This window comes from Protomyctophum bolini, assembly GCF_963924005.1.
Source record: "Protomyctophum bolini genome assembly, chromosome: 2".
Taxonomy (NCBI): domain Eukaryota; kingdom Metazoa; phylum Chordata; class Actinopteri; order Myctophiformes; family Myctophidae; genus Protomyctophum; species Protomyctophum bolini.
This window is the reverse complement of record NC_137863.1, coordinates 5,121,626-5,137,681: the sequence shown is the minus strand read 5'-3', so window position 1 is coordinate 5,137,681 and position 16,056 is coordinate 5,121,626. Positions and strand designations below refer to the sequence as shown.

The window sequence follows — 16,056 nt, the reverse complement described above, 5'->3', positions numbered from 1 at the left end:
GTTGTATCCTCCTTACTCACCTACCAGTGAGGAGCCCCCATCAGGAGGACATACTGTTGTATCCTCCTGACTCACCTACCAGTGAGGAGCCTCGACCGGGAGGACGTAGAGCCACTTTGTCCCTTGTTTAGAATTCATCAATACCACTTCAGTTTAACCACTACTGACGCGTCATAACGTGATGCTCCCCCAGAAGAAGGATGCTGGGCTTTAAGTGGCTTTAAGCATTTTAAAACATAAAGTTGTTTTCAAGCTGTCCTTTAAATGTGAACTAATTTATTATTCATTATTATATTCTCTCTGGGTTTTTCCTCAACTTTGGACAATCCTATTTTCCAAAGTTCCAATAGAATCCTATACTGTAGGATTATTTATAAGCATTTTAAAATGTCCTATAGAATAGGAAAACAAAATGGAAATGGAATGAAATTGGGTCTGGGGGTATCTCTCAGTTGGTCGAGCGCTTTGCCCTTTGAACAACTGAACTGAACGAACTTGGCCTGTTCTGCAGTATAGGCTTAACCGTGAACTTCAGGTGTGCGTCTGTAGTAGCCATGATTCATGACTCTCGTATTCATACGAGAGTCATGAAGAAACTTCACCCTGTTTTTGGCGCTCGCTGCATTTACAAGATTTCCGTATATATAAACATTCAGATTTCAAATATAAAGTACTCACAATTTGTCCCACGGGTGTTAGTTAGTAGCAGCTCCAGCGATTAGAATTTCTGCATCCCGCGTTGTTTAATAAAAAGCATTTTTATCCGAGCTGTTATTTTCCCATTGGTTTCAACTACGCGCCCCTATCGGTCGGGAGGAGGGTGGCACTCGGTGTGTTCGATATAGGTACTCTGACCGCCCTGCCAATACAGACTAATAGGCGAGTGCGCTCCCGGTGTGCAACTGTGGATTTCCCAAACCCGTTTAAAAAAAGTAGCCGGGGCGCTCGGACAAAAATGCTTTTTATTAAACAACGCGGGATGCAGCAATTCTAATCGCTGGTGCTGCTACTAACTAACACCCGTGGGACAAATTGTGAGTACTTTATATTTGAAATCTGAATGTTTATATATACGGAAATCTTGTAACTGCAGCGAGCGCCAAAAATAGGGTGCAGTTACGTCATGACTGTCATGATAATCATCATGGCAGTCATGTTTCAGGGCTACGTCTGTAGTTGTGTTGTGTTTCCACAACATGGCTGTCATCCATCCACACGCCTCCCTCCCTCCCGGTGGGAGCACACGGCGTTCCAAAAGAAAAAAGCGACTCTCCCCTTTTGTGTGCTTTTCAACTCTTTAGAGGGGGTGACAACAACAGAGAGATGCTTGTGTCACATCCGTCAACAATGTCGGTGCCGCATGCTGTGAAAGAAGGCTCACAAAGCAAGCCACATTTATCACCAAATGTCTCTCTCCTGTGCTGTGCTGCTTGTCTCTGCCCCCCAAAATAAATGATTTACTACAGAAGCCCCTGGACCTTTACACACTTAAACCAGCATGGGTCTTCAACCTGTTTCAGGCCAATTAAACCAAGTTACATCATGATATCGTGTACAATACACATAGATCGCTTCGTAGACTTGTTTGACAGCACTGTCGTCAGTGTATGTTGGATTATTGTTAATGTGTATTTTAATGCATTTAACCACTTAAACACTCAATATATTTTTTGTAAACTAAGTAAACACACACATATTTTTCTTATAGTTTTTATCCCACGATTTTGCAACCCCTTTTTTTCACCCAGTGTCAATTATCTAATCATTAGATAATTGACACTGGGTGAAAAAAAGGGGTTGCAAAATCGTTGTAATCCTGGGCTCTACACTTCTGCCAACCTGGGGAGAGCAACGGACTGACCTCATGCTTCCTTCTATGCATGAGGAATCCAAGCCGATTCCTTTCACCTGACAGGGGAGAGTTTTGGACGTATAGCGCGTGGAAGGAACACGTTATTCCAACCCGTTCCTTTCCCCTCCATCAGGCGCCCCGGGTGGCCAGGGGGAGGCAGTATAGAGACCAGGATTACTGCATGTTTTTTGTGAGGGTACCTACCTACCCTAGGGCAGGGGTTCCCAAACTTTCTTGGCCCAGGCAAACCTTGGGGCCAGGTGCCTCCTCATCCATTTTCACAAAATGTATTTAAGATGCTATCTTATAGATGTAGACCTATTTGACAGTGCAGAAACATAGCTGTAGACCTATTTGACAGTGCAGAAACATAGATGTACAGTAGACCTATTTGACAGTGCAGAAACATAGATGTACAGTAGACCTATTTGACAGTGCAGAAACATAGATGTACAGTAGACCTATTTGACAGTGCAGAAACATAGATGTACAGTAGACCTATTTGACAGTGCAGAAACATAGCTGTAGACCTATTTGACAGTGCAGAAACATAGATGTACAGTAGACCTATTTGACAGTGCAGAAACATAGATGTAGACCTATTTGACAGTGCAGAAACATAGATGTAGACCTATTTGACAGTGCAGAAACATAGATGTAGTCCTATTTGACAGTGCAGAAACATAGATGTACAGTAGACCTATTTGACAGTGCAGAAACATAGATGTAGACCTATTTGACAGTGCAGAAACATAGCTGTAGACCTATTTGACAGTGCAGAAACATAGATGTACAGTAGACCTATTTGACAGTGCAGAAACATAGATGTAGACCTATTTGACAGTGCAGAAACATAGCTGTAGACCTATTTGACAGTGCAGAAACATAGATGTACAGTAGACCTATTTGACAGAGCAGAAACATAGATGTAGACCTATTTGACAGTGCAGAAACATAGATGTACAGTAGACCTATTTGACAGAGCAGAAACATAGATGTAGACCTATTTGACAGTGCAGAAACATAGATGTACAGTAGACCTATTTGACAGTGCAGAAACATAGATGTATAGACCTATTTGACAGTGCAGAAACATAAATTTGACCTATTTGACAGTGCAGAAACATAGATGTACAGTAGACCTATTTGACAGTGCAGAAACATAGATGTAGACCTATTTGACAGAGCAGAAACATAGATGTAGACCTATTTGACAGTGCAGAAACATAGCTGTAGACCTATTTGACAGTGCATAAACATAGATGTGGACCTATTTGACAGTGCATAAACATAGATGTAGACCTATTTGACAGTGCAGAAACATAAATTTGGCCTATTTGACAGTGCAGAAACATAGATGTACAGTAGACCTATTTGACAGTGCAGAAACATAGATGTACAGTAGACCTATTTGACAGTGCAGAAACATAGCTGTAGACCTATTTGACAGTGCATAAACATAGATGTGGACCTATTTGACAGTGCATAAACATAGATGTAGACCTATTTGACAGTGCAGAAACATAAATTTGGCCTATTTGACAGTGCAGAAACATAGATGTACAGTAGACCTATTTGACAGAGCAGAAACATAGATGTACAGTAGACCTATTTGACAGTGCAGAAACATAGATGTACAGTAGACCTATTTGACAGTGCAGAAACATAGATGTACAGTAGACCTATTTGACAGTGCAGAAACATAGATGTACAGTAGACCTATTTGACAGTGCAGAAACATAGATGTACAGTAGACCTATTTGACAGTGCAGAAACATAGATGTACAGTAGACCTATTTGACAGTGCAGAAACATAGCTGTAGACCTATTTGACAGTGCAGAAACATAGATGTACAGTAGACCTATTTGACAGTGCAGAAACATAGATAGACCTATTTGACAGTGCAGAAACATAGATAGACCTATTTGACAGTGCAGAAACATAGATAGACCTATTTGACAGTGCAGAAACATATATAGATAGACCTATTTGACAGTGCAGAAACATAGATGTACAGTAGACCTATTTGACAGTGCAGAAACATAGATGTACAGTAGACCTATTTGACAGTGCAGAAACATAGATGTACAGTAGACCTATTTGACAGTGCAGAAACATAATTGCCTTCCTTGATGCATCAATTTAGCGCCAACGACCATCGGCTGGTCACAGTCACAGACACTCAGCCTCTGCAGCGCTCTGACTGAAAGTGACTGCATGGAGTCTGTTTCAGTTCTATGCAACAGACCTTGAATGATGGAATATGATTAAGGATTAACCCGTTTTGGGGCGGGAACCCCTTTTGGTGTTAGCAATATGCTATGCTTTAGCTATTGAAAAATAGCAGATCTACAAGCTCATAGCGCGCCACCGAGTGGCGCTCTACGAGCTTGTAGGTCTGCTATTTTTTTTAAATCGAAGAACGACTGACATATAGAAACAGCTTTTTCAGAGAACTGTCAGGATGTAGAAGACATTTATAGAATCTGATCTCAGGTCAGAATGGGTTAATGTGATTATGGTATGGCTCACATATCACGCATGCCATAATTCACTGGCACAAATTAAAACATCCCTTTATGCCAAACCCCCACCCAGGGTTACGGGCACTGATGACGTGGCGTGGAGAGAACACGACCCACAGCGTCCCCGGCGGGAATCGAACCCAGGACCTTCTAGCTGTAATAACTCTATTCAACTCTATGCTATTCAACTGCTGAACAGCAAATAGCACTTTATTCTTGCCCCTTTTGCACATACTGCCCACTAATGCACGTTTGCTGACTTTGCTACTACTGTAAGTCATGAATTCTCTGTCTCTAGGGCCCTGTTCTTAGTCTTGTATTGAATGTTGTTGTTGTGTGTATTTTTACTATGATCTGGCTGCTAACCAATTTCCCGCAAGGGACAATAAAGCTAACCTTGAACCTTGAACTCTTTTGTCCACTGGCTGTCCCTCAGTTGATGACAACTCCACACATATTTTTGCTGCCAAAAAGAATGTGCATTTGGACTGTTCTCCCAGAACATATTGAAGTGATGAGTTATTAATGGTGGATTCACCTCTCTCTCTCTCTCTCTCTCTCTCTCTCTCTCTCTCTCTCAGACATAGATGAGTGTGTGCTGCGTACACACGGCTGTGCGGCCGGTCTGCAGTGTGTGAACACGGACGGCTCCTTCCAGTGTAAAGCCAAGCAGCGCTGTCTGGCCGGCTTCACTCAGGACTCCCACGGCAACTGCATCGGTAAGACACGGGTGCCTGGCGCCCTCCGGTGGCCCAAAGCACCATAACACTAGTGAACCTCTCTCTCTCTCTCTCTCTCTCTCTCTCTCCAGACATCAATGAGTGCACCAGTATCAGTGAACCTCTCTCTCTCTCTCTCTCTCTCTCTCTCCCCAGACATCAACGAGTGCACCAGTATCAGCGAGCCGTGCAGTCCTGGGTTCAACTGCATCAACACGGTGGGCTCGTACACCTGCCAGAGGAAGGTGATCAGCTGTAACAGCGGCCACCAGGCCAGCCCCGACGGGGCCAAGTGTGTAGGTGAGTGATGGAGATTCTGACCTGAGATCAGATTCATACGAGGTTTCCACTGTGGGACACACACTGGGTCTGATGAACCCATTCTGACCTGAGATCAGATTCTAAAAAAATGTCAGTCGTTCTTCGATTTTTCAAAAAATAGCAGACCTACAAGCTCGTAGCGCGCCACTCGGTGGCGCGCTATGAGCTTGTAGGTCTGCTATTTTGCAATAGCTAAAGCATAACATGATGCTATAACACCAAAATGGGTTCCCGGTCAGAATGGGTTAATATAACACCGACTACCAGGCCAGCCCCGATGGAGCAAAGTGTGTGGGACTCACCTCTTCACTCTTGCTTTTAGTTACGTTTTAATATCTGCGTCCCTACTCTGTCCTGACTGATTTGCTGCATGTTATGTTTTATTGCTATTTTTATGTTCTGCCCTGTGAAGCACTTTGAGCTGCATTTATGTATGAAAGGTGCCATATAAATGTCCCGGTATAAAGTTTATTATTTATTACTATCATAACAGTCGAGTGGGAAACATTACAACATATAACTACACTGTGTGTGTGTGTGTGTGTGTGTGTGTGTGTGTGTGTGTGTGTGTGTGTGTGTGTGTGTGTGTGCGTGTGCGCATGCGTGTGCGCATGCATGCAGACGTGGATGAGTGTCAGACCGGGGGTCATCGGTGTGGAGCTGCTCAGGTGTGTGTGAACCTCCCAGGCAGCTACAGGTGTGACTGTCAGACTGGATACCAGTATGACGCAATACGACAACTCTGCACAGGTGAGTCATTTAACACTAATGATGACGATTAATAGTAATTAAGCTGGACAACTCACCCCGGTGCTTGCCCGTATTTCCTCCCGCAATTTTCACCAGTGAGGGGGATGACTTTGTAATATGCTATTGGCTGTTTGTATTCTTTTTGGAAAAAATATAAAAAGATACTCCTGTGGAAAGGCTATATTATTTTACTTATATTGACCCTATAAACAATTTAGTATTATGTAAGGTTTTGCCCACTCAAATGGTACCTCGTCAGATAATCCCCACATTATCCTACAACAACTTCTGTGAACTGACTTCACTGTAGTAGCTTTTCATAAATTATATTTGTACTTAGGCTGTTCTGCTGTCACGAAAGTTTATAGTTAGAGAAATTCAAAGTCGGCAGTGTTCGGGCGGCAGTGGGTCAGTGGGTAGAGTGGCCGGATAGGAACCGCAAAGGTTCCCGGTTCGAACCCTGTGGGCTCCCCCAGAGTTAGTGTCCAAGTGTCCTTGAGCAACACTCTGAACCCCTAATTTGTTCCCGATGTGCAGGTTGGTGCCTTGCATGGTTTCCTCCCGCATCGGTGTGTGAATGTGTGTATGAATGCGTGTGTGAATGGGTGAATGTAATGCACAATCTCTGTAAAGCACCTTGGATAAAGGGCGCTATATAAAGTCACCATTCACCATTCATACATCCACAGACATCAACGAGTGCTGGCGCTACCCGGGCCGTCTGTGTGCTCAGACCTGTGACAACACCCCGGGCTCCTACCACTGCTCCTGCACCTCCGGCTTTGCCCTGGCCTTCGACGGGAAGAACTGCGAAGGTAAACAAACACCCGCCTGTACCTAGAGGTTCACCAGAGTCTACTCTAACACCCGCCTGTACCTAGAGGTTCCCCAGAGTCTACTCTAACACCCGCCTGTACCTAGAGGTTCCTCTCTCACCAGAGTCTACTCTAACTAGAGGTTCCTCTCTCCAACGTCACCAGAGTCTTACTCCAACAACCCCCCCCCCCAAAAAAAAAAACCCAAATTGTTTTCTGTCAATTACACACCCCATGAAGCCTTGAATAGAGATGTTTTAGTTTTAGTTTTTTTTCTGTTCCTTTTTTCCCCTTTTTAAAATTATTTGAATCATTAAAAAGGTGGGCTTCGGCTTCAGCCCAAACCTTTTCAGTCAAACTGTAATCCTGTAAACCCTCATTCTGAAATGTACTGTACTGTAAATGACTGAGATAAATAAACTAACTAACTAACTAGAGATGATTCAATGATCAATGATTTTACGCCTATAGAATCAAGCCATCCAGGATCATGGTGAGTCATGCCCATGAAACCTTTCATTCTGTGAAAAAAATTTAAACCTGTATTCAGATAATTCAATTATTCAATATCCATATTTTGTTTCACACCATCAAGGTTTTAAGGTCATGATTCACCACCAGGATCCTGGATGGCTTGTTTCTATATAGGCTTAAAATAAGTGATATAGATATTTTAGTAAATCTGTATGGGGAAAAATGAATGGACACATTTTCAGTGGAACCAGAAAACCACAGCCACTGCAATGCCCTATACTAGTCTCAGCTGCAGTCAGCTGGTTTTTTTTTAGGTTTTTTTGCGGTCATGTGATCGTGGCCCACAGAGCGTTAACCCATTCTGACCTGAGATCAGATTAAAACAATGTCTATTACATCCTGACAGTTTCATTATTAACCCATTCTGACCTGAGATCAGATTCTAAAAATGTCTTAGATTTTTCAAAAATAGCAGACCTACAAGCTCGTAGGAGCTTGTAGATCTGCTATTTTCCAATAGCTAAAGCATAACATAGTGCTAACACCAAAACGGGTTCACAAATGGTGACTCACAGGTTAGCGGACAGCGCCAACTAACATTACAAAAAAAATAATGACATCAAACGAGTATTGAAGTAAAATGTCAAATGTTCTGTGTTCCTCAGATGAGAACGAGTGTGAGACCAACCCGTGTGCTCAGGAGTGCGCCAACATCTACGGCTCGTACCAGTGTTACTGCCGCCAAGGATTCTACCTGAAAGAGGACGGACACACCTGTGAAGGTAGGCGTGGGTGATAACGACACACCTGTGAAGGTAGGTGAGGTGTATTTTACCACCTTTACACTAGCTAATTAAACCTACTAGAGACAAAAAGGCTGAGCAAACTGCAGACTGTAGTCAAAAGCACCGGACGATCAGTTGAAAAAAACCAGGCAGGGAGATGAACTGGAGTGTAGAGTTGACCATTTATTGCAACAAAAGCAGCAGAGCTTCCCCGTGGCCAATGCTGTGTGCCACGGGAGCACGGACAGACCAACCACCTCGATGGTCAGCCTGCTATCAGACCTCCTCAAACATTTACAACATGACATTATATCCAGTTTTACATCAAACAGTTGACTTCTAGGTGTGGTTGAGATTTAACGTAGAAATAGCAGATGCATACAGAGTGATGTCTGCAAGTGGCCTCTCGTTGAAACAATAGTATGCTAAATTTCCTATCACACCTATAGCAGAGCCAGGTTACTTGACTATGCGTGATTGCTTTTCAAACTTGCAGACAGACAGACTCCAACAATTGACCTACTTAACCAGGATAAGCACGGTGACCAAATGTATAGTCGAACATTTGAACATTCATGAAATTTGGATACCACATAACCTCTCTGTGTGTGTGTCTCACTGTCTCTCCTTCATACGGGGCAGCGGTGGGCGAACGGTTTGCGGAGCGGTCTTGATATCGGAAGGTCGCTAGTTCGTATCCCCGGACTGGCACGTTAAAAATTACCACCGCTGAAGTGCCCTTGGACAAGGCATTGAACCCCTACCATGAAATGTTCTATGAGCAGGGCCTGGCTGTAAACAAGTTCTTGAGCTTAGTCCAGTTACCCTGGGTAAACATAGTACCTTAGTCCAGTTACCCTGGGTAAACACGGTACCTTAGTCCAGTTACCCTGCAGGGTAAACATAGTACCTTAGTCCAGTTACCCTGCAGGGTAAACATAGTACCTTAGTCCAGTTACCCTGCAGGGTAAACGCGGTACCTTTCCTTTCCTTTCCTCCATGCAGACATTGACGAGTGCAGCCAGCCCGTGGCCAACCTGTGTGCCTTCCAGTGTGTCAACGTGGCGGGCAGCTACCAGTGTGCCTGTCCTCCCCACGGATACCAGATGTCAGCCAACGGACGCACATGCAAGGGTCAGCGTTCAGCACATCACCTCACCCTGTCCATCCATCACCTCACCCTGTCCATTCAGCACCTCACCCGTCCTAAACCACTGTTAATTTTTTTAACGCGTTCATTTTTCTGTAGTTAATTAATCCCAATTAACGCGTTAAAGTCCCGGCCCTAATATATATATATATATATATATATATATATATTTAGTTTCCTACATTTGTTTATATATTTATTTATCTGACGTGCACGCGATGTGCACATGGATTCGCCCACGGTTATTTATACTTTAATTTGTCCCTTATCTCTGGCACCTGCACAGCGTTTCTATTGTAACAGGTGGCACGGATTGTGTTCAGGTCTAGTGACATTAAAACTACACTTTGATCCATCGTGTTTCAGATATTGACGAGTGCACGGCTGGAAGCCACAACTGTACGTTTGGGCAGACGTGCTTCAACATCCAGGGAGGCTTCAGGTGTCTGTCCTTTGACTGTCCTGCCAACTACAAGAAGGTGTCCGACACGTGAGTCCTGTTTCACTGCTGTAAACATGGGTCCCACTGCTGTAAACATGGGTTAAGTCCTGTTTCACTGCTGTAAACATGGTGTCTGACACGTGAGTCCTGTTTCACTGCTGTAAACATGGGTTAAGTCCTGTTTCACTGCTGTAAACATGGTGTCTGACACGTGAGTCCTGTTTCACTGCTGTAAACATGGGTTAAGTCCTGTTTCACTGCTGTAAACATGGTGTCTGACACGTGAGTCCTGTTTCACTGCTGTAAACATGGGTTAAGTCCTGTTTCACTGCTGTAAACATGGTGTCTGACACGTGAGTCCTGTTTCACTGCTGTAAACATGGGTTAAGTCCTGTTTCACTGCTGTAAACATGGGTTAAGTCCTGTTTCACTGCTGTAAACATGGGTTAAGTCCTGTTTCACTGCTGTAAACATGGTGTCTGACACGTGAGTCCTGTTTCACTGCTGTAAACATGGGTTAAGTCCTGTTTCACTGCTGTAAACATGGTGTCTGACACGTGAGTCCTGTTTCACTGCTGTAAACATGGGTTAAGTCCTGTTTCACTGCTGTAAACATGGTGTCTGACACGTGAGTCCTGTTTCACTGCTGTAAACATGGGTTAAGTCCTGTTTCACTGCTGTAAACATGGGTTAAGTCCTGTTTCACTGCTGTAAACATGGGTTAAGTCCTGTTTCACTGCTGTAAACATGGTGTCTGACACGTGAGTCCTGTTTCACTGCTGTAAACATGGGTTAAGTCCTGTTTCACTGCTGTAAACATGGTGTCTGACACGTGAGTCCTGTTTCACTGCTGTAAACATGGGTTAAGTCCTGTTTCACTGCTGTAAACATGGGTTAAGTCCTGTTTCACTGCTGTAAACATGGGTTAAGTCCTGTTTCACTGCTGTAAACATGGGTTAAGTCCTGTTTCACTGCTGTAAACATGGGTTAAGTCCTGTTTCACTGCTGTAAACATGGGTCTCACTGCTGTAAACATGGGTCTACTCATCTACTGGGTCCTGTTTCACTGCTGTAAACATGGGTCTCCTGGGTCCTGTTTCACTGCTGTAAACATGGGTCTCCTGGATTGTTCGTGTCGTCCCACTAGTGCGCCTGACTGGCTTGTTTCACCTACTGTACATGCCCTGATGAAGACTCGTATGTTGGCATTTTAAACGCGAATAACGTACCCTGATTTTATCTCTGCCCTCTCCTCTATAATATTATTAATAATAATAATAATAACAAACACTTTCTTATTTTTAGTTTTTTCTTCTTTCTAATTGTTTGTTTGGCCCAAAAACAATGTGTTTATTGTCATGAGTTGACACCGTCTATGGCTGCTCGTCGCCATGACATGGGGCGGGACTGCAGTGCTCAATATACTCACTTTGATCCTTGAAGCACCAATCATACTTTTTTTACTTTTTTTGCACCTCCACTGAGCATCGAGTTGATTTGTGTTTTCGCTTTATTTTCACTGAATGTTCGACCCTCCCTCCCTCCCTCCCTCCCTCCCTCTCCCCCCCCTCCCTCTCCCCCCTCCCTCCCTCCCTCCCCCTCCCAGGCGGTGCGAGAGGTCCAGCTGCCCCGCCAGCCCGGCGGCGGCGGCCGCTGACTGCCAGACGTCCCCGCTGAGGATCACCTACTACCAGCTGAGCTTCCAGACGCACATCGTGGTGCCGGCGCAGATCTTCCGCATCGGGCCGTCGCCGGCCTACCCGGGCGACCAGATCTCGGTGGGCGTGGTGCGCGGCAACGAGGAGGACGTCTTCTCGGCGCGGCGGCTCAACGGCCACGCGGGCGCCGTCTACCTGCAGCGGCAGGTGAAGCGGCCGCGCGACTTCCTCATCGACGTGGAGATGAAGCTGCTCCGGCACGGCGCGCTCACCTCCTTCCTGGCGCGCATCTACGTCTTCATCACCGCCAGCGCCGCCTAAACGTTATTATCCACGTGTAAATCCCAGTGGTGGTGTCGTATAAAGTACCTTTTTTTAGTACTTACTGTATACTTAACCCATTCTGACCTGAGATCAGAATGGCACCACTGCCAAAAAAAGGACAAAAAAAGAAATAAATGAAAACATCTGACCCACACGTCACACGCCCGCAACCGGGGTGTGACCAGATATGTCCCCCAGCCTTTTCCGCAGGACACTGGGACAGTCCCTCACTTCTATATGTCCCCAGGCCTTTCTGCAGGACACTGGGACAGTCTCTCACTTCTATATGTCCCCTGGCCTTTTCCGCAGGACACTGGGACAGTCTCTCACTTCTATAGGTCCCCTGGCCTTTTCTGCAGGACACTGGGACAGTCCCTCACTTCTATAGGTCCCCAGGCCTTTTCCGCAGGACACTGGGACAGTCCCTCACTTCTATAATGTCCCCAGGCCTTTTCCGTGGGACACTGGGACAGTCCCTCACTTCTATATGTCCCCAGGCCTTTTCCCCGGGACACTGGGACAGTCCCTCACTTCTATAGGTCCCCAGGCCTTTTCTGCAGGACACTGGGACAGTCTCTCACTTCTATAGGTCCCCTGGCCTTTTCTGCAGGACACTGGGACAGTCCCTCACTTCTATACTGTATGTCCCCAGGCCTTTTCTGCAGGACACTGGGACAGTCTCTCACTTCTATATGTCCCCAGGCCTTTTCTGCAGGACACTGGGACAGTCTCTCACTTCTATATGTCCCCTGGCCTTTTCCGCAGGACACTGGGACAGTCCCTCACTTCTATATGTCCCCTGGCCTTTTCCCCTGGACACTGGGACAGTCCCTCACTTCTATTTGTCCCCCAGCCTTTTCCGCGGGATACTGGGACAGTCCCTCACTTCCATATGTCCCCAGGCCTTTTCCGTAGGACACTGGGACAGTCCCTCACTTCTATATGTCCCCAGGCCTTTTCCGCTGGACACTGGGACAGTCCCTCACTTCTATATGTCCCCTGGCCTTTTCCCCAGGACACTGGGACAGTCCCTCACTTCTATATGTCCCCAGGCCTTTTCCGCAGGACACTGGGACAGTCCCTCACTTCTATATGTCCCCAGGCCTTTTCCGCAGGACACTGGGACAGTCCCTCACTTCTATATGTCCCCCGGCCTTTTCCGCAGGACACTGGGACAGTCCCTCACTTCTATATGTCCCCAGGCCTTTTCCGCAGGACACTGGGACAGTCCCTCACTTCTATATGTCCCCAGGCCTTTTCCGCAGGACACTGGGACAGTCCCTCACTTCTATATGTCCCCAGGCCTTTTCCGCAGGACACTGGGACAGTCCCTCACTTCTATATGTCCCCCGGCCTTTTCCGCAGGACACTGGGACAGTCCCTCACTTCCATATGTCCCCAGGCCTTTTCTGCAGGACACTGGGACAGTCCCTCACTTCTATATGTCCCCCAGCCTTTTCTGCAGGACACTGGGACAGTCCCTCACTTCTATAATGTCCCCAGGCCTTTTCCGCAGGACACTGGGACAGTCCCTCACTTCCATATGTCCCCAGGCCTTTTCCGCAGGACACTGGGACAGTCCCTCACTTCTATAATGTCCCCAGGCCTTTTCCCCAGGACACTGGGACAGTCCCTCACTTCTATATGTCCCCAGGCCTTTTCTGCAGGACACTGGGACAGTCCCTCACTTCTATATGTCCCCAGGCCTTTTCTGCAGGACACTGGGACAGTTCCTCACTTCTATATGTCCCCAGGCCTTTTCTGCAGGACACTGGGACAGTCCCTCACTTCTAAGACTTTTCAGGCGTCCCATAAACTGAGACCCTGTTCCACATTGTTGTGACTGACCATCATCATCAGTGTTCAAATGCTCCCTATTTGTTTGTCCCCCTAGTTGGTGTTCAGTTGTAAATCTCTCTTTTTTTTTTACTGCAAGATGTGTTTTAAGCACCCATTCTGACCTGAGATCAGATTCATACGAGGTTTCCACTGGACACACACTGGTCTGATTAACCTGACCTGAGATCAGATTCTAAAAAATGTCAGTCGTTCTATGATTTTTCAAAAATAGCAGACCTACAAGCTCGTAGCGCGCCACTCGGTGGCGCGCTATGAGCTTGTAGATCTGCTATTTTTTCAATAGCTAAAGCATAACATGATGCTAACACCAAAATGGGTTCCCGTTCAGAATGGGTTAAAATAACATGATAAATAACTCCCTATAGGCCTAGACTACAGTATCAAGTCGGACCAGACCAACCCATGCCCAAAATTAGCATTTAAACAAATGATAAGCAATATTAGCGTATGGTCGAAAATATGACATCAAGTAATACGTTTCTATTAAATATGCTCCGGTCAACAGTTTGGATCTGGTCACCCATACCTGCGACGGTAATAAAGCTACTATATGCAACAGCATAGTAGTATCTCAAGTTGTAGTAATTGTAATTGAGCACCGAAGTCTGACGTCACTTTCAGTAGAGGGCGTCAGTCCCCAGGTTCATGTATTTGTTTAGTTGCATTGAAATCCCCATTGAAGCGATTTTAGATCGCCTCATATAACAACTGTGTTTGAAAAATAAACATGTCACCCCGGCCGCTTCACTCATATGGATATGAGAATCAACTGACTGAGAGAAAACGCTAATGTTACTGCTGGTGAATTAGTTAGATTTTCGCTAGAAGCAGACTGTATCATATAATGAGTGACTGACTGTTGCAAACGTTACAGAGACACCTCCTTAACAATAACGCCGAGACAGCTTGTTTATTTTTGGACCACAACGCTTATAGTAGACGATATTAAGATCACCCCATGTTATTTTCCATAGAGAAATTACTTCCGTGAACCAGGGGAATCGAAGGGATGAGCGAGTTACGTCAGGACTTCGGTGCTCTATTGTAATTTCATTCGAATATGGCCAGTTGGCCATGTATGGAGCCTATATCCCCTAAAAAAGAATCCACTCCCAACTTATAACGTCAGAAGTGGACTTGAGCGAATGTTTTCCAGTGAAACGGGTGCCACGTACACATTGGTCAAATCCTGCAACTCGTCACCCAAGCAGGGTGAGAATTGCTGTATATTGTTTGTCACATTATTGGTGCTAAACTTTTTCCACTTCTGCTATACTACCTGCAAAACATCTATAAAGCCTGTAAGATATTACAACTCCTTGATCCTTTTCATCTCTCTAATGCAGATGCAGTTTATTTAAATGTTTTTCAGACGTCTTACAATGTTTGCCAAAGTACCCGCATTGTCCTGAATGTAAGACCACTCTGGTTATAAGACGATTTTTCTAGATTTGTTTGTGAAGAAATAGTCTTTAGCTATATCTATATAGTATAAATATATACTATATCTATAGTAATATCTAGTATAGATAAAGCTAAAGATATAGCTAAAAAAAACTGGGTCGTAAAGATTCAATACGACCCAGTTTGTTTAGGATATTTCCATTGAAAAAAAACGTAGTCTTATATTCAGGCCAATAGGGTATTTCATTCTGCGTCAATGTTAATTATGTATTTTATAGTTGTTTTGTTTTTTTTTCTTTATTTTTTTTGCCTATATACTAATGGTCTGTAACCAACGTGGATGCTATTCTGAGGGTGAACATTTGGGTGAATATAGCCGATCTACAAGCTCAATAACAACAGCAATAACATTTGCATAGCTTGTAGTGTACTATAGGGTTTTAAGCAAGCCCTACACTAGTAAGTTGTATGACGAATGGCTAAAATAGCTGATCAACAAGCTCACAATGTAAGCTTGTCGAGCTGATATTTTAGCTTTTTTTTTTTTTTTTTTTTATCGTATTATATTTTTTGTAAAAATGTTGTAATTTCTTTTGTAATCTTTTGCCTATACAATGAACATGCATCAAATAGCTACGCCAGGTTGAGAGTGGTCAAGTGTCTCGACTTGACATGCCACTATCAATTAGGGTTGGGATCCTTTCATTTTAGGCATGGGGAAAAATGAAGTGCCTTTGACCAAAAAATGGCCACCACTGCTACGCTCTATTGCATACGACGTCGTCATCATTTTTCGACAGCGCTCGAGATCATGGATTTCACAACGCCACGCCAGACTTTCCGGTCCTTCATTGCCATCCCCAGTTCCTGCGTTACTGATGCCTGTGTCCCTATAGCGATGACATCAGAGGGAACCACAGTTTTCTACCTCTGGTCTGCTTTGAGGCAGGACTCCAGAGAAGAAGGGAAGATATAG

At 44.9% G+C, this 16,056-nt stretch overlaps 1 protein-coding gene across 1 annotated transcript in view; it reads left to right on the top strand.

Annotated features, from left to right (window-relative positions):
• Positions 1-12,722, top strand: part of LOC308326417 (uncharacterized protein) — an 84,323-nt gene extending 71,601 nt beyond the window's left edge. Inside the window, exons 15-22 of the mRNA XM_080779297.1 lie at positions 4,960-5,097; positions 5,254-5,397; positions 6,040-6,168; positions 6,858-6,983; positions 8,123-8,239; positions 9,248-9,376; positions 9,759-9,882; positions 11,441-12,722. Of these exons, the coding sequence (XP_080635423.1) occupies positions 4,960-5,097; positions 5,254-5,397; positions 6,040-6,168; positions 6,858-6,983; positions 8,123-8,239; positions 9,248-9,376; positions 9,759-9,882; positions 11,441-11,813 (1,280 nt within the window). The 3' untranslated portion in view covers positions 11,814-12,722. The remainder of the gene's footprint in view (positions 1-4,959; positions 5,098-5,253; positions 5,398-6,039; positions 6,169-6,857; positions 6,984-8,122; positions 8,240-9,247; positions 9,377-9,758; positions 9,883-11,440) is intronic.
• Positions 12,723-16,056: the final 3,334 nt, after the last annotated feature.